Source organism: Thermobia domestica, chromosome 13 (genome assembly GCF_964235325.1).
Source record: "Thermobia domestica chromosome 13, izTheDome1.hap1.1, whole genome shotgun sequence".
NCBI lineage: Eukaryota > Metazoa > Arthropoda > Insecta > Zygentoma > Lepismatidae > Thermobia > Thermobia domestica.
This window is the reverse complement of record NC_137466.1, coordinates 192,980,696-192,999,134: the sequence shown is the minus strand read 5'-3', so window position 1 is coordinate 192,999,134 and position 18,439 is coordinate 192,980,696. Positions and strand designations below refer to the sequence as shown.

The 18,439-nt window shown below is 35.8% G+C and overlaps 2 protein-coding genes across 5 annotated transcripts in view; one reads left to right on the top strand and one right to left on the bottom strand.

The window, feature by feature from the left end:
• Neurl4 (neuralized E3 ubiquitin protein ligase 4) overlaps positions 1-7,693 on the bottom strand; it is an 86,994-nt gene extending 79,301 nt beyond the window's left edge. For 2 of the 3 annotated variants that reach the window (XM_081737170.1, XM_081737171.1), the window contains exon 1: positions 7,493-7,692. In XM_081737170.1, the coding sequence (XP_081593296.1) occupies positions 7,493-7,651 (159 nt within the window). In that variant the 5' untranslated portion in view covers positions 7,652-7,692. Of the gene's footprint in view, positions 1-7,492 lie in introns of all 3 variants that reach the window. The other variant, XM_081737172.1, reaches the window with a different exon arrangement.
• Positions 7,694-8,107: 414 nt separating this feature from the next.
• PIG-A (phosphatidylinositol glycan anchor biosynthesis class A) overlaps positions 8,108-18,439 on the top strand; it is a 37,121-nt gene continuing 26,789 nt past the window's right edge. The window contains exons 1-3 of one of the 2 annotated variants that reach the window (XM_081737173.1): positions 8,108-8,260; positions 14,868-15,024; positions 16,966-17,145. In XM_081737173.1, coding sequence (XP_081593299.1) covers positions 8,244-8,260; positions 14,868-15,024; positions 16,966-17,145 — 354 coding nt within the window. In that variant the 5' untranslated portion in view covers positions 8,108-8,243. The remainder of the gene's footprint in view (positions 8,261-14,867; positions 15,025-16,965; positions 17,146-18,439) is intronic. The other variant, XM_081737174.1, reaches the window with a different exon arrangement.

The window sequence follows — 18,439 nt, the reverse complement described above, 5'->3', positions numbered from 1 at the left end:
TAACGTGGGATTCAAACCACGTTGAGCTCTCACCAGGAATCGAACCTGGATCTTCCGCGTCAAAGGCGCGTACGTTAAATACGTAGCCACAATGCAGCTTCGAAACTGAAGTGCACTACCATATAAACTTCAAAGAACAGTCTGACACACATTCCCTTTAAAAAGCAATATTCTTACTACGTAGAAATTATTCATGTTTTGGCATCGAATAAAAATTACAATTGAGCAAGGAAATTTCACATACGAGATGTGATTGGAAAGTTTTAAGACTGAGCTTGAAATTTAAAGATGGCAATACTTACAGGCTATTGCGATGGATCTCCTTCAAAGTAGTCCCCTGCTGCCTGAACACACCGATCCGATGGTGTTTCCATTTCTGGAAACACTTCTGAAAATTATCTTTCGTAAGGGTAAGAAGAACTCTCTCCGCATTTGCCTGGATATTTTCACTTGAGTCAAATCTCTTCTCTTCCAGCGACAATTTAAATTTAGGAAACAGGCAGAAATCGGCAGGGACCAAATCAGGGGAATATGGGGTGACGGAAGCACAGGACTGTTAAATTTGACCAGAAATTCCTGGATCGATAATGCACAATGCACCGATGTGTTGTTGTGGACCCAATTCTTGTCTTTCAAGAGGGAAGGTCTTTTTCTCCGCAAATTTTCGCGCAAATGCTGAAGGACACTTTTCAAATATTCCTGGTTGACTGTCTTATCGCTAGGAGCAAATTCATGATACATTATACCCGTAAAATCGAAAAAAAAGAAAAACACTGTCTTCACATTCTACCGACTTTGTCGCGTTTTCATCGGTCGGTGAATCTGACCTCTTCCACTGAGAACATTGGGTCAACTGGGTCATACCCATAAACTCATGTTTTATCATCTGTTATTACCCTTCTTAACAAGTCTAGTTCTTTCCGGCCCGATTAAGCAGGTCTTGGGGCACTTCAAGTCGGAGTTGTTTCTGCTCGTCTGATAATTTCGGAATGAATTCGTGAATACTCGATGCATGAAGTAATCTAAAAGTGATTGATTTGTCAGTTAAAATTGACTGAACCGCGTAAAAATTGAATTCAGTTCGTCAGCCATCTCCCTAATTGTACGATCCGAGCGCGCTAAATCGCGAACTTCCACAATGTTTTCCTTGATTTCTGACGTGGAAGGCCGGCCGGACCTTGGATAATTTTCCATTGAGTTGCGGCCATCTTTTAATCTATTAAACCAGATAAATATGTTTGACTGGCTCAGACATTTATCTCCAAATGCTGTTTTTAAGAGTTCATAAGTATCCGAAGCAGAGTTCCCAGTTTTAAAATAAAATTTAACACAAACGCGTTTTTCCATTTTTTTTAAATGTCTATTTTGCGCAATTGATAATCCGCCACGATATACACACACGCTGTACTGAACAAAGATATCGCAGTGATTCTTGCAGCAGGTATCAAGGTCACACCAAGCCAAGCCACCGCTTCCACGCTAATGGGCAATTATATCTACTCCGCTTGAGAAGTAACGCCACCTGTCTTAAAACTTTCCAATCACGCCACGTACGTTCAATACCGCTAGAGAAATATTTAAAGATTGGCTGATGGTCAGAATGGGGTACCCTGTAGTCTAGTGGTTAGAGCATTGGATTCATGTCCGCGTAGTCCCGGGTTCGATTCCCGGCCGGTGCTTCCCCAATTTTCGGCGTCCACCCACCGTCGTGAGGCAAACGGGGGAGTCACGTGAATAAAAGACGTGACGACTACTAGGTCTAGAAAGCTCCTGATGCGCCTGTTAGGAACAGGGTGTCGCAACGCTCTAACCATGTGTTCCGTCGCTAGGCTGGACAAGTTCAGCCACTCGCTAGCAGATGGCGCTGAAGCGGCTCAGGCCCAGAAATTTGGGCTGTTATGCCAAATAGTTTTTTTTTTTTTTTTTGTCACGATATTTTTCTTAAACAAGATTGTAGCTAATCATACTTTACTCATATTCCGTTTGTATGAACTTCTCTTAATCCTATTCACATATGAAGAGAAGCTACTACATCTTGTAAATAATGAAATGGTAAGTATTGACGTGTTTGTCAAGCAAATATTACTTCTGTAGTTGATTGCTTCATAGTTTATTGGAGACAACAGCATCGAGGCAATTTGTCCTCGTAACGATAAGACCGACTGCCGACAAAAGCTTCAGAAAATAAAATCGATTACGATCAAAAATAAGATTATTAAAAATGTAATTCGAATATGCTCGATAAAACGATAGAATGAAGCAAAAGATCTAAAACATTCAAAAGAGGTCATCAAAACAATGCCAGAATAAATAGAAAATACAAAAAATTTAAACGAAAAATATAAATAATAGAATAGTAATATTAATAAAACAGAAAATGTATATGAAAAGCCTCAGAGATCGTTAATTATTTTAATGTCACATATAAAAATGAGACAAGGCAACTAAAAACAATATTATTCCTCAAAACTTAACTAACATTATTAGTCAATCCTAATTGTTCATTAAGTTCTGAATATTTGGATATTCTACGAGAAAATGAATGAATTTTGCAAGAATACATCCTTCCCAACACGAACAGATGCCGCCACACACTAAATAGGAATATGTGAAATGAAAGTATCTGATACTTAAGCGTGTAGAATTACTTAATTTAAGCAATTAATATGAAATGACGTCTGCCAACTGTCCAAAGTATATAACACAATGGTGCTTATTTTCTTTCCGCCTGGTTCCAATCTGCTTGCCACTGACAGTGCATCCGATAGAAGAAACAGTACTATGAGCTGAGTATGCGATAGTGCTCCAGTGCAACCCCTGTCAATGCAGAGTTCTTAGCTACTGTGATGGAACACTCGTTTCCCCGAATGCCGATATATTTCGGTACCCAGGACACAACAACGACACAGCCCCGTTTCTGTAGTTAATGGCATTCCATATCAGTAGAATGGTTTATAAGAGGATGCGTTTTACTTCATACACATACTTTAAACACCTTCCGCATTCTTGTAATAACGCTTGCTGACATAACGATAAGCATATGAGATAGCGAAAGGTCAAACGCACGGTCGAGGGCAAGCTTAACTGCTGTTGTTTACAAAAGTTATGTAACGAAAACGCCTTATTTTCTATTTAAATTTCTTGATACTTCGCTCGAGGGCTGTTGCTAGCATCTTCGGAGGAAACAGCCTGTTAAAGATATAATCGCGTCGGAATTCACATGTGTGTTAGCTTTTTCACCTTCTCATAGGGCTCATAATGGTCTGGCCTCTTCTAAATAGTTGAAAAGTCACCAAGAGCACATGAAAAATTGACCAAAATTTCATCAAAAAGTAACTTTAAACCCTGATGTCAAACTTGGGCATAAATTAAGTCTTATATATATATATATATATATATATATATATATATATACAGGGTGTCCGAGAAGTCCTTCCCTGATTACAGAAATTGATAACTCAGGCTAGAAATAAGATAGAAATATGAAACTGGTGTTGAATTGTTTACAAACTATAAAAGTTTTGGTCACATCAGTACACTTCCACATGAGCACCCTTGGTAGCACGTAGTACATCTAGGCGATATTCAATTTCCATCCACACATTAGCCAACATCACTGGAGGGATCGATGCAATGACTGTGGTTATTCGTTGCTGCAGGGTTTCAAGATCTGGTACACGTGTTCGGTAGACCTCATCCTTGACATAACCCCATAAAAAGAAGTCTAATGGGGTTATGTCAGGAGAGCGTGGAGGCCAAGCTGTTGGTCCATCACGACCAATCCATCGCCCAGGAAATGTCCTATCGCGATAGGCACGGACGTCCAAACCCCAATTGAGACTTGGTAAAACAGAACAAACCTAACACAGACAAAAACTTTTATAGTTTGTAAACAATTCAACACCAGTTTCATATTTCTATCTTATTTCTAGCCTGAGTTATCAATTTCTGTAATCAGGGAAGGACTTCTCGGACACCCTATATATATATATATATATATTTTTTTTTTTTTCTCGAAGACGACGTGAATTGAAAATCGGCGTTCCACGTCAGCACTGCCATGACTTAGAGACAAACAAACTTTTACCACCATTGCCACTGTAGGAAACTTAATGAAAAAACTGCTCCAGAAATCATCTATTCAGCAACTGCAAAGACTTTCTGAGAAATCCTTAAGCTGAAGTAACCGCCACTCATCACTCTGTAAATCCAAGTCAATGTTCAAAGGAAAAACTTTTGCCAGATTTGTAATATACATGATACTCTGATGACTTCACATTTTCCGGATGAAGACAAGTATTTAAGTTGTTGGGAAATTTAAATGGTTTTCAGTATGTGTTTATATTGTAAGGGTCCCCACCTTCAGCGCAAGCACAAGTCACCACAACACGTGCCACTATTTACAAACATCACAAACAGACGAGAAACTACAACCAGGAAGACATGAAACCAAAACGATGAAGCCCGAGGAGGAACGAACCACCACGAGATCATCTATAAAAGCGGAACTCGAAGAGGGACAAATTATCAGCTGACCGCTGATCAAATAATCCACACCAGCTCCCGAGGTCGACTTGGAGTAAGGAGTTCACCTATACCTAAACCTGAAGTCACTTTGGACTACGGAATCCTAACCACACCTAAACCTCGCGAAGCTGCATTGGGCTGAGGAGGTTTCCTACAAGTATTCACCTAAAATCTCCGCATATGTTCTGGAAGCTGCAACGAGCTGAATGGGCACCGTGCAAAACACCTTTCTCTTTCATCTTGGTCGATCATTAGGAAAGGCACTATTATTCTTTGTAAATTTAGAGTTATTTGTATTTGGTAATAAAATTGGTGAACGGGAAAACACCCGGACCATTATTGACTCTACCTACAAGACATTACAACATACTGTCACGTAGTGAAACTTTTATATTTTTCTTGAAACTAAGCAAATCCTTTTCCTTCCAGTTGCTAAATGCTAACTTTGCTTCTTCTCTATTCTCCATTTCACCAACAGGTAACAGATTTTCCTCACTTACAGCCAGGGTTGGCAAAAACCATGGTTTTTACTGACAAAACCAAAAAACCCGGTTTTTTGTTTAAACCAAGTTTTTTGGTTTAAATAATTTGCTCTATGTATTTATATTAGATATGTTCAGAAATAAGTTTGTTTCACCTTGGTGTTATTATGCAACAACGGGGTTACGCTGGAAGGGGTCACATAAGCTTAAAGCGGAGTCCAAACCGTTTCTCGACTTACATCCAAAACAAATTGTCCTCCATTTGAATTCGAAACCGGGACTAATTGGCCACAAATGCGATACACGTCTGCCGACTCACTCACGAAGGACTCCTGATACGTTATGCTGATCTTTACATACTTTCAATATAATAGTCTAACTGTCAAGAGTCATTTGAGAAGGACAAAAAGATAAATAGTTGCATAAGTGAAACCATTATACAGAATTATATCAGGACAATTTCAAAATACTGCAGAGTACAGAAGAACTAATTAAGTCGAAGTTAGTTCACTACGACTTTCATTAGTCCAAGTTAAAGAAATACAAAGACTTAATTTGCATACCAGTAAGAAAAGTGAATAAAGATAAGAATTATTTCAGTCCACTTTGGCTCTGACCCATTTAACTTATACATAATAGATACCACAGATACATCTGATTTCAGTAAATGCCTCTCGTGGGGACACCCTGTATATTTAACAACTACGAACGTAAGATCTTTGACACTATAGATACATATATCAACAAATATATTAAATAAATGTATACTCCTCAAGTCATACAAAACTTTGCATTATGACTAAAAGCTTGTACGGTTAGGTTAAGTTTGGTTGGCAGGACTTTTATCTGGCACTGGCTTCCCCTTGACTGCTATATAACCTACATTTCTTTTTATTTGAAAGATAATGGATCGTAGATTTGGAAAATTAATTCAATTTTTAACATTAAATTCACTTCGACTCACATTTCAACACAAACAACACGTAAACTTGGTGATTACTTGAGACCTATGTGAGTGAATCGGGCAATAATGTGCCAATACCTTGCTTGCATCAATGGCAATTACACTTTACAAATGATACGAATAGCTGGCGCGTTGGCCTTGAAGGGTTAAACGAGAATTACGAACCGCAGCATTCAAAAAACCACTAATTCCTTAAGGTTCAATTAAAAAAAAAAAAGGCAAAGTAATTGGTCCGCCTCACAGTGATAATGCGCATTATGTAAAATTAGAAATTTACACAAAAAACTATTTTGAAGTGCAAGGGTGCACTTTTCACCCTTAATGTACAGCAATCTTGATGGTGTTTTTTAATTAGCTCTACATACTTACATAAACCTCGGGTAGAAATTTCCAAGTGATACATTGCTTAGATACAAAGATATGAATTTATGTATTAAACTCTACGAAATATTAGATGGCCTCGAGCACGACCGGGATGCCTGAAATTCTGAAAATTTGGTCTCGTATTTCTCACAAACTATTACGATTTCGGAAGAACATTTTTACAGGTCTTCATACCTTAGTAGTGTTAACAAGTACACGAAGTTTCATTAAAATCTGAATTGGTGGGTGACATGGCCTGGGTGATTTGACGTGGAGAGCCATAAGTATTTGAGTAATGTCCATATTCTCGATCCGAAGCATCGTTGGTATACTGCGTTTAAAAGAACTCGTAACTGCGTTTAAAAGAACTCGTAATAGGCAGCGATTTTTCTTTACAGAACTGGTCCTGTTACTACGAAATATACTTCATTCATTTCTTTCTTACATAAAAGAAATAAAGGTTATAGTTAAGAAGCCGTACTTCCCATTTAGGGAAGGACGAGAAACGCCATACTTTCAGGAAATATTCATTGACTATCTAGGATGTTAAAAAGTAGGTAATAGACTGAGTTCTTGCCCTTGTACTTAGGGTGTTTAGGTAGTGCAACAGTAAGATGTATCCTCGTGCACGGGAGATGAGAAGTAGCTGTTCTTAACTATTACCGAAATAAACATACGCGGTTAAAAATCTCACTCCCTGAAACATTTAAAAATAATTCATAGCCTCAAACCATAATGTTGACCTAGGGAAAAAGCGAACACATCTGTTTACTATTTTCTTTATTGAATAATCACCATATGATTAACCATAACTGTTTATCGTTACGAAAGTACAAAGTAAATTTCTATAATATGTTAATTTCTGGTGAGGAATAAGCAGTAACCCCACAATTACAGCGTTAAAAATTTTTACTTCACCCTAGCACTAACAGTTGTCAACAATGGCAATAGGGAAATCTCATAACATTGTAATGCCTCTTGTTTAATCCTTTCTGTCTAACATACCTTACCTATTCATATATCAAGTTTAAACATGCACTAAACTATATAAACAACAATAACATTCCAGGTGATGTGTAATTTCTCCAACAAAGAAATACACAACATAGGTGTGCGTAATGTCCGACTGGAAATTACAAGCAAGTGATTACATTACCTTTTTGTCAATCATAACCTCAAATAGTTGATTATCAATAAGCGGCTCACTGCTGAATACCAATCCATAGTTGAATTCAGCAAAATTTCTAGTTGCTGTTTTATTTCCATTTGTAAGAGTTACGCGCTCCCCACACCTGCGGTGAAACATAGCAGCCATGTTCTGTTCACCACAGAATATCGTGTAGGATGAATTGATTGCAGAGCGCTGGCTGCTGTTCAGGGTGGCTAACATCTGCAATGGGTCATTAAAAGCTGAAAGTTGTCAGAATGGTTGCTACTGTATATAAATTCTATTTTTTAGATTAATTCAACTACTTCTATTTATCTAAGATAATTTTAACAAGTTAAAATGACTCCATATTGCAATATATGAAGTTTAGCTGAAAATCATAAGTAACAAGATATTATTTTAAGAACTCTTCCGTGTTATTACATAGTAAATTAAGATATTAATGAATGAAATTCTTATGTAATTTATCTTAGCTAAAGAATGATCCATATGGTAGATTTATAAATACTCGTTTTATTAACGATAACTATGAACATAATTCAAAAGTTAAATTAATTAGGATTTGAAATTTTCATTATTGGCAACCATGACCAATCTACGCATAACGATATGTTTTTGTTAACAAAAGAAAGTTGAAATTTTCATCAGCTGGTCCCCTAGCAGAAGAAGAACCGCTGGGAGTGGAGCATAAGCCATATAAAAATGATGGTAATACTGTGATAGTATTTATAATATTAATATGAAGCACAGGGTGTGGTAAGTAATTATATATTATTGGTTCCAGGTTCATAAGTTAGAAAGCTACTAGTTTCTCAGATTGTTCACTGGAAATGCAAAAACTCATTTGTTTACATAGGATGTAAACGAAAAGTGAGAGAAAAAAAGAACTGTGTACTTTAGGCTTGCCAAACGTGGTAAATTTAGGTTTAACTTTGAAAGAGAAAAATATGAAAAAAGTTCTACTTACCGTTAACTTCAAATTAGTCTTTTTACACCTTTACAGCTCTATCCTATTTTATGGAGTAATATTCATGAATTATTAACTAATGCACTCTTACTGCTTTAGAAAGGGTTTCTTAAGGGATACGTTGCATTACTGGGTGCAGATGATTTTAGGAGGACTGAGTATAAAACACGGATCACCTTGAAAACACCAACCAAAAGGTTAACTGCTGCAGATGGCGGCTCTTAAATACAATACCTATCAGGATATAGTATACATGAAGCTGCATCAGTTCCCAAAGGAGCAGGACGCTCATACTTTTATGGATTATTCATTGAGTATGTACAATATTACGTAGAAATGAACAAAATCAAACGAAATGTCAGCTTGAGAGTAACCAAAAATAGAATTATCAGTGCAGGGTGGCTAATTAAAAAGAAAGACGAAGTTTAATTCTGAACTACATTGATTCACGCATAGATGCGATTATTTAGTTAAAATAATAAAATCTTGGGTATTTTCCATTTCATGGGAGCATAAATTTGTAATATCCTCGGACGGAGTATGCTAGTAGATTTCACATTAGGATTATGCAAGTATTCAAAATATATCGGGATCTTACCTCTAACATGTATGATAATAAGGTAGAAATATGAAATAGAAAGTATGCTTTTTACCATGGCACTCCTTAATGAAGACTTGAAGTGAATAGCTATGTGAAAGTAATGTACAAGGCAACCGTAGAGGTGTCGCAAAGCTGTGCCGCATAATTACGAGACACGTGTTTTGTGTCGTATGTAGTGTTTTTCATTATGGATCATTTACGCAACTATGGTGTTAAATTCCAAAGTTGGGCGTCCGTTTCCAGCAAAATTTTTAAAATTTACAGGAAAGATATGGATAATTTGATCGTTTGTGTGCTTGATAATATATAAGAGTCTCGAAAAATCTGTTTATTTGTTATATATAAGCGGTTATAAACATGGGACTATACGGCGAGCGGAGGGAACTACTTGGTGCAAGGTAACAAAACAGTTGCATTGTGGGAAAGAAATGAGCATTTATGTTATCAGCATGTTGAATGTACAAGGGCAATGAAGTAACAGTTTTAACATTAGTGAAGCAATACGTTGATAACGAGCAAAATCTTGCAAAAGTTTGTGAAGAGCACGGATTAAAGAACCTAGTAACAAATTGCAGAAAGCGTGCAAAGAAGATAACAGCGAAAAAACGTGGCGAAAGCGGACGCCCAACTTCGGAATAAATGCCCAACTATGTTTGACGATAAAAATATTTTGGAGCAAAATTACAATCTGAATTAAAAATATTTGCCATGCATATATTAACTAGGCTTACATATTTACTTGTTTCATTACGAAATCTATTCTTGTTACCTTTTAAACTTGTTTCTTATGGTAGAAGTTGCATTCCTTGGTGTAGATTCATTTTAAGAAGGCTAATTGTCATGGGCTATAAATACGAAAATAATTGATCAAAAGTTAAATTGTTTGAATAAAATTCTTACTTTCTTTATTACTGCATACAGAATCAATTTTTACTTGTACTAGATACCCTTACATGGAAATTCGTGTATCTCGATCCCACGGGATAGTTGTCGCGGCCTGCGTTCAAAAAGGGTAGCGGTGCGTTGAAAATAGTGACGAGACAAACGCTGTTATTCATTGCCGTCCGCTTTCATACTTTCTTCATTAATTCTTGTGCAAAATTTTCTACATACGATGTACACAATGTGTATGAACGAAAGCAAATAGGAAAGAAGAAGAAGAAGAAGAAAAAAAAGAAATTACCTTGTAATTTGAAATTTTGTACGAAATGTATTTCACTGTTTAGAGATTCGGAATGTTTCGTAGTTGCGTATCATGGGTTAGCACAATGCGTTCATACTTTGCTTCACTCTGTAATGATTTCCCATGAAAGAAGGCGTGCTTAAAATCTTCGACTTTCGTTCATATATTTCTACGTTATTACACATCTGAGAAGTAAGATCTCTACATATTTTGATTATTTACAAAATGCTGTATTAAAATGATGTTACGTATTTCTTCCCGAAATTTTAAAAATAAGAGGATAAGTAAAAACATTATGCGCAATATTGCCATTCTTTTTCTTACATTGTTCATACGACCTCTGTCCTCGTTTATTTTATTGTTATGTGGTTGTGGTCATGCTATGAAAGTTTGATCCTAATTCCTTCCATTTGTCTTCCTTTTGTTGCAGATAGATCATGGCCGCACCATTACAAGTTTGCAATAAAGAAAAACAACGAGTAGTGATCCGGTTTTTGTGGTCGGAAAGTGTATCAGGGACCACAATCAAAGACTTTCGGCTCAATACGGGAACAGTGTCTTGCCGCAACGGTGTGTCTGCGAATGAATTGAAAATTTTAAAAAATGGTCGCACAAGAGTTACGCACGAAACAGGAGCTAAAAAGTTTGGAAGTTTGCACCAAAAAAGGCACAACGAGCTGTGATCCGTTTTTTGTGATGGAAAATGTATCACGAACCAGACCAGCCCGGTAGCCAGCCCAAAAATTTAGGGGGAAGGGGCGATCCAAAAATATTATGGTTCATCACCATATTATAGTTCATTTGCAAGCCTACCGTGAAAATTTTAAGGGGGGCCGCCCCCTAGACCCCCCTGGATACGAGCCTGAACCAGACAATATGTCACTTCATGAATAGTCACTCATCTGTCTAACAGAACCATATCACGTGCACGCTCAATGTTGTCATCATTTGTGGCCGTAGGTAGTTACCTGGCTCCTTTTTCGTGCGTAACTCTTGTGCGACCATTTTTTTTTTAAATTTTCAATCCATTCGTAGACACACCGTTGCGGCAAGACACTGTTCCCGTTTGGTGCCGAACAGTTGCATTGTGGGAAGAAACGAGCATTTATGTTATTAACATGGGGAATGTACAAGGGCTATGAACTAACAGTTTTAACATTTGTGAAGCAATACGTTGATAACGAGCAAAATCTTTTAAAAGTTGGTGAGGAACACGGATTAATGAACCTAATTACAAATTGCAGAAAGTGTGCAAAGGAGATAACAGCGAAAAAACGTGGGGAAAGCGGACGCCCAACTTCGGAATAAATGCCGCCGAAAGTCTTGGATTGCGGTCCCTCATACACTTTCCGACCGCAAAAACCGGATCACTACTCATTGTTCCTCTTTATTGCGAACTTGTAATGGAGCAGTCATGATCTATCTTCAACAAAAGGAAGGCAAATGGGGGAATTAGGAGGATCAAACTTCCATAGCATGACCACAACAGCATAATAATAAAACAAACGAGGCCAGAGATCAGTATCAACAATGTAATTAGAGTTACCTCAAAATTGCGAATAAGTTTTGACTTACCGTCGTATATGGTTCCAAATTGCATACTATTGTGCTGCCAAAATGTCTTGAGCCGTGGCAAAAATGCGAACTAAAGCTCACACACTCACACGTTGAGCCAATAAGGGTTCAGCTATTGCTAAGCGAGAGAAAGCGAGTGGAATTCCTTCATCCGATAGCAGCGCTTGCAACGGAAGACTAGGGATCAAGTGAATGTGGTAAATCTTTAGCACCAATGTTTTGCTGGTGCCTTTCAATGTCTTCTTCGAATAGTAGCTTGACATTCCTTAGCTTATTTAGATGCAGATTAAGTTCAAATATACGAAAAAAGAATCACTATAAAGTTGATCCGCCTCCCCCGAAATTTAAAAATTAGGCCAGCTTAAAACTCACCTATCACACTAAACTAACTAAACGTCACATGACCTAAGATAGTAAAAGTAGTGATATACAAAGAGTGAAATAAAATCTTTTTTTTTTTTTTTAATTTCTTTCTTTATCTATCATATATAATACTAAAAGCAGATTAACTTAAACTTAACTTCATTAATTCAAGCCAATCTTAGTTACGATCACGTAACTTAAGGTAACCGAATCTAACACACTTACGCTTACCGGGGAGTAAGCTAAATGCTAGACTTATTTTAAGGAAAACATATTCCTACTAATATACTTTGTTTACCTCTAAAGTTAATCGAAGTAAGTCAATATAAAGTCGCCTATATAATATGTGATTACCAGTTCATAAAGAGCTTTCATTCCAAGTTGCATCTAAACGACTTAATGTTTTGATAGATTGAATCAATCTTATAACAATAAAAATTTCAGAAGTTTAGTTTACGGTTTACGGATATTGCATTTCCTGGTTCGCTCTGGATTGGAACCCCTGAAGTCAATTATGGCGGTTTAACATGTTAGCGTTTCTTAAGGAATAGATTGTCAATGACGTAAACTATATAGGGGTAAACTTGCAAAGACACGTACATTCACCTTTAAAAACTATCTGTATATATATATAGTGGCGATCCTTAAGATTAGGTCAATATTGTGGCTATTATTATTCGGGATTCTAACACCAACTTCCACTTGATTCAGTTCGGCATACATTTGGCTCGAACTCAAACTACTCTTTATAGATGGAATCCATATATACAACCACTCGTCGACTCTATATTCATATCAACCATCTCATACATATCAGACAATATACAAATATACGGTACACTACTTCAAGCCTCAACTAACAAAATAAAATACAGTTTTGACGTCATCACAAATAGATCATATTATATGCATTTTGCTAATTGCATTTGTTTAATTTACAGACGAACGCATAAGTAAGTATTAGGCCCGTTACACAGTCAAGCGGAGCTCCGCGCTCCGTCTTCCGCCCTCCGCACTACGCGTGTGTGCTTACACAGTCATCCGTAGCTACGCGCTACGCGTCACGTGATTATATACAGGATTCTTCTCAATCAGTGTTGCGAGTCAACATGAAAAGTTCGAAACGACAATAGTGGCATCTTAATACTTCTGTAAGAAGAGAAAACGAAGAACACAGAAAAATAAATGTCTCAAGGTTCATCCCTTAGTTTCTCAAAGAAGTCTGAAGGGAGCTTTTGTGTCTGTGTATATAGATTTGCGAGACGACGAGAAGTACTTCAATAATTTCCGTACGTCAATTCAGTCGTTCGATGACCTAATTGAAAAAGTTCCATCGAAATTATAAAAATGTAGTTTCAATAGGATCCATATACATAGGCTCTTAAAATACAGCACTTTCCTTTAAAAAATGTCATGATACTGTTTTTTTAACAAATGAAAATAACGAATATTTGTACATTTGGTTAGAACTTCACATCCAATCACTTTTCATCCAATCAACTATTTAATAATAGAGATAAATTATTTGCCTCAATTTATCTTTTTTCATTGTCCATACCTTCATTTTTACAAAAAAAAAAAAAAAAAAAAAAAAAAATTACATATCTTGTTCCATGCCTGTTCATGAATGTCACGCTTTTTGTATTCCTCACAAGAGGGATCCCATTAACATGGTGTTAATTTAACCTCCGTGATAATTGAAACTGAAACTGAAATTTGTTGAAAGAAAGTCGAAAAATTACAAGTCACGTACTGTTAACAGTGGTACATTAAAGGCACCACATGTACAGTTCCAATTAAGCAAAGACATTAATATTGGAAGTTCCAATTAAACGAAGACATTATAGCTAAATTAAAAATAACACTTAAAAAATATGAAAATAGTATTATAGAACAATATAAAATATTATTTAGCAACTCACTACCAAAAATAAGAAAAGAAATCTGGATTAATTTTCATTTTGCTTTTGCTACCATGCACGTTTCTTTTTAAATTTTAAAGAGAAGTGGCTGCTCCGCGCGCGGAGTTCCGCTTGACTATGTAAGCACCCATTTGCTCAATGGCTTAATCTGCCTCGCGGAGCGCGGATAGGGCCACGCGGAGGCTGCTCAGCGCGCGGAGGCCTCCGCGTGACTATGTATGCACCCATAAGAATCAATAGAACAATCTTGCCACGCGGGACTCCGCGCGCGGAGCTCCGCGTGACTGTGTAACGGGCCTTAGATGATCACTTAGCACATCGTAAGGTGAGATGAAGTAGTTGAGGGGACCCGAAACTTATTTACTCAGATATAGCTTCCATCTTATTCATATCACAATCTATACACAGGACACTAATCAATAATAACCATTGTATCTTACACTTTTTCAATCAACATCAGTATACATACTTTCCTTTTGTTCGTAATTAAATAGCTATTATGGAAGATGAAAATGACACAATTTGTTAAAGTATTAAAATGTCTGTAACGGAGCGAAACCAGAAATTTTTGTCCGTTACAATCTTCATGTCAGGGGCCACAGAGGTAAAGTAAATTTCAATTTTCGTTCAGATGAATTACGTTTGTCAGTCTGAGCAGAAATCAAATCCTTTGCATTAACTTTGGTAGATAATGCCTGTATCAAATCTGGAAGTGTAAGCTTTCATAATTCACAACCATCCTTTCCTTTCAGTATGGTATCAGATTTCTTCTATCCCAATATGGGTGGAGTCGAAGAGCACATATTCAACCTCTCCCAGTGTCTAATAGAACGTGGACATAAAGTTATCGTAATGACTCATTCCTATGGCCAAAGAGTTGGAGTGAGGTATATGACCAACGGATTAAAGGTAAACATATCGTAAATTTAAACATGGCTATATATGATAATTGATCAATATTACGTAATAATCCAACGGATCCTGATTCTTAATTTTGAGATATATTATTAGGTTTTATTTGCCATAAAAAATTGTTGTGCTTTTTGATATTGATCGGAGCATTTATATATTAAAGATTCTGAGAGCCTTTTGTATAAGTATCTCTATGTTTGAACAAAAGAGTTTTTTTTTTTTTTAATGGTTTTGTTGCAAAATATACAATTATTTAATTTTTATGGGAAGGACAATGGATAAGTAGTGGATCATTTATCTATGGTACAAAGAACTTCTGGTTCGACTCCAGACCATGTGAGATTGTAATAAACATTCGCTTGTGTCTGAGAGTGTCCTCGAGTCTCTCATGTTTCCTCCTGTTACTTTTGTCGAACCATTTTCGAATTATCATTTAGTAGCAATTGTGATCAATCTCTTTTAATATACACGACAAAACTCTGTGACATTATACTAATAATTTTACCTCATTTTTTTCCATGTAAGGTGTATTTTTGTCCGAAGTAATACAAGTTTTAACTATTGTAGCGTTCAGTTTTTCCTCCTACAATTTTTAAGCATTCTGTTTCTTATGCTGTTTATGTTTGTTTTCATTTGTTTATGTAATTTTTATTATGGTTCTCTCTTTAGTTTTGTGTTTTGAAAACTTAGAAACATGATTGTGATTGTTTAATTAGAGTATGTTTACAATCGTCTAATTAATTGTCATCGGTTTGTATGCTGTGCTGTTGGGAGGAATTTCTGGAAAGAAAGAGGATAAGTTGAACTCTGTTCACTCTACAAGTTGTCTGACCACCAGAAGCATAGATTTTAGTGGCTGTAGAAAAAGAAATATTGATGTAACTTAAAATTTCTGAAAAGAAAGGAAAAAAAGGTATACGGAACTACATAAAAGTGTTCTATTTTTATCAGTTAATTGGGTAAAGGTTAAAAAGAAGAAGAAGAAGAATATTTAACATGCGTTCTACGGTAGTAATATTTTGTGGAATATTGTAGTACCTCTAACGGTGCATGTGACTAAACAAAGACTTGTTGAAAATGTGTTCTTTTGCTGATGCAACTCAGGTCTTAAAAATTATATGTGTATGTGATTTAGTAACATCAGGTTTAATTTAGTTGGCCAACAGACACCTTTTAAATAGAGTGACTCATGTTACAGTGCGTCGTTGAAATGGAACAAATAAGAAAGTAAGGTCTTTGAAGTCTGTGCTCTTCTTTCTTTAGTGACCGACGAAGTAAGCAGGGGCAACTCTCGAAATCACTTCACCTTGTTAAGTATTATAGAGTACAATAGAAGCCTAATATAACGCGGTTGCTGGGGGATATGCTTTATCCTGTGTTATAACTTGACCGCGGTATATCAAAGTGTGACCGTGGAAGTGACAAAAATCAATCTATCCTGTTTCTTCTCTGAAATCCTTTGGAATGCTCAGCTTGTGGTCAACTAGGGGGAGGGGAAAGAAACTACTCTAATGGAAAAGCTACACTGCAGAACAGCTTTTACCAGAATGTTTATTGTTTTAACTTAACTTCCAAAAGTAAATTTTTATCTAAAAAACTACGTTATTTCTTGTTGGGGGATATACTTTCTCCTGCATTACGTGCGAATCCGCGATATATATCGAACCGCGTTATACCGGGCTTCTACTGTATTACAAGTTAGCTTTCGTGTTACGATTGCTAAAAATGTGCCAGATCATTTCAGTACCACATTAGTATTATGACTTAAAATTTTGGCAACTATTTCACTGTTTCTCCGTCGCATTTCCCATCCATCCTTATTAAGAGTAACGACGACTACAGTAGTGAGGTAAATGGTTGTAGAAGTTAAAAGCAACAATAATAATATTGAACATTACAAGGTCAGATCAATTTTCTTTTCTTTACTGTTTCTTCTAGGTGTTCTACTTACCTGTAAAAGTATTTTACAACCAATGTGTTCTTCCCACAATGATCGCATCTCTTCCAATTATCCGATATATATTTATCAGGGAACAAATAACGATAGTACATGGTCATTCTGCGTTTTCTGCTCTAGCCCATGAGGCCATGGTAATTGCTCGACTCATGGGTCTAAAGGTAAGTTTTCCATTTTGAACTTGTTAATAGATCAAAGATAGAGAAAAAGTATCTGTGTGGATTCATAGCTAAAACTTATTCCCACAATAGGTCGTAAAATAAGATTGTGTATTTTTACTTTAAGATTTTGTATAAAATAATATATAATTTATTATTTATTAAAAAAAAAAAAAAAAAAAAAAACAAAGACAAAAAGCTAATAGTGTTTCGATATTTGTAAAACTCAGATACAAGAATGTAAAAACTTTAGTAGCCATTGTCAAAATTTTTAAAAAGATAAAAGCTGAAGATGATTGTAACCAGTGTTTCTTCCAAACACGTTTTTCGGGGGCCACAGTCCTCCGGAGCTCTGGAAGTGCCCTTCTTCCCGGAGAGGAGACCAAAATAATACGTATTCAATACAATAATAAATAGGATGGTACCAACAGTGCCTCCCGGAATACTAAGTGTGCCCTCCGGAACATTGTTTCTGAAAGAAATACTGATTGTAACTTTATTCAAAAAAAGATTTTAAGATTTTTAAAACCAATTTATAATTGAGTTTAGATAAAAAAAAAATAAATGTATTAGAGTATTAATAAATAAATTACTTTAAGTTAAAAAAACAACAGTAAGTCATTAAGGTTTAAAATTAGGCCCAAAACAAAATAATAATAATTCTTTTTTGATAGTATAAATACTCAAGTAAAACAGTACTCGAGGTATATTCTTGCACCACCACTGAAACTTAAGTATACTTTTTTTTTTTTTTTTTTTTTTTTTTTTTTTTTTTACTTTCAAACTAGCTATTGAGAGAGATACTTCCAATTAAACAACCATCCAAAGAACCATCTAAACAACCTTTTTTTCTTTTTAAATTTTATTGCAATGCTAAAGAGTAGGATGTTTTTATTTTAGTTTATTTTTAATTTTTGGACACATGTATTTAAGTAAAGCTAAAAGTAAGTCTCATAACAAACAAGTTTAACGTTCTGAGTTCACGAAATTTATTTGTTAGGTTTAATTTGATCTTTCGTTGTAGTTCGAAGTATAATACGTTGTTGTAGGAATATAATTTGACAACGAATTCGCCCGGTATTTCTTATATACATGTTAATATGTGTATAATCGGAAAAGACATGTATGTTTCAAATTTCATGTCAAAAGAGCAGAAAATAAGAACAATAAAACGAAAATAAAACTTTCTTGTCCATTTAGCAACATTTTGTTTTACCCATTCTAATTTTCGTATTTATAATTCTTTTCCTATGAAATTTACCACACATATACATTTCCTGATTATACACATAGTATC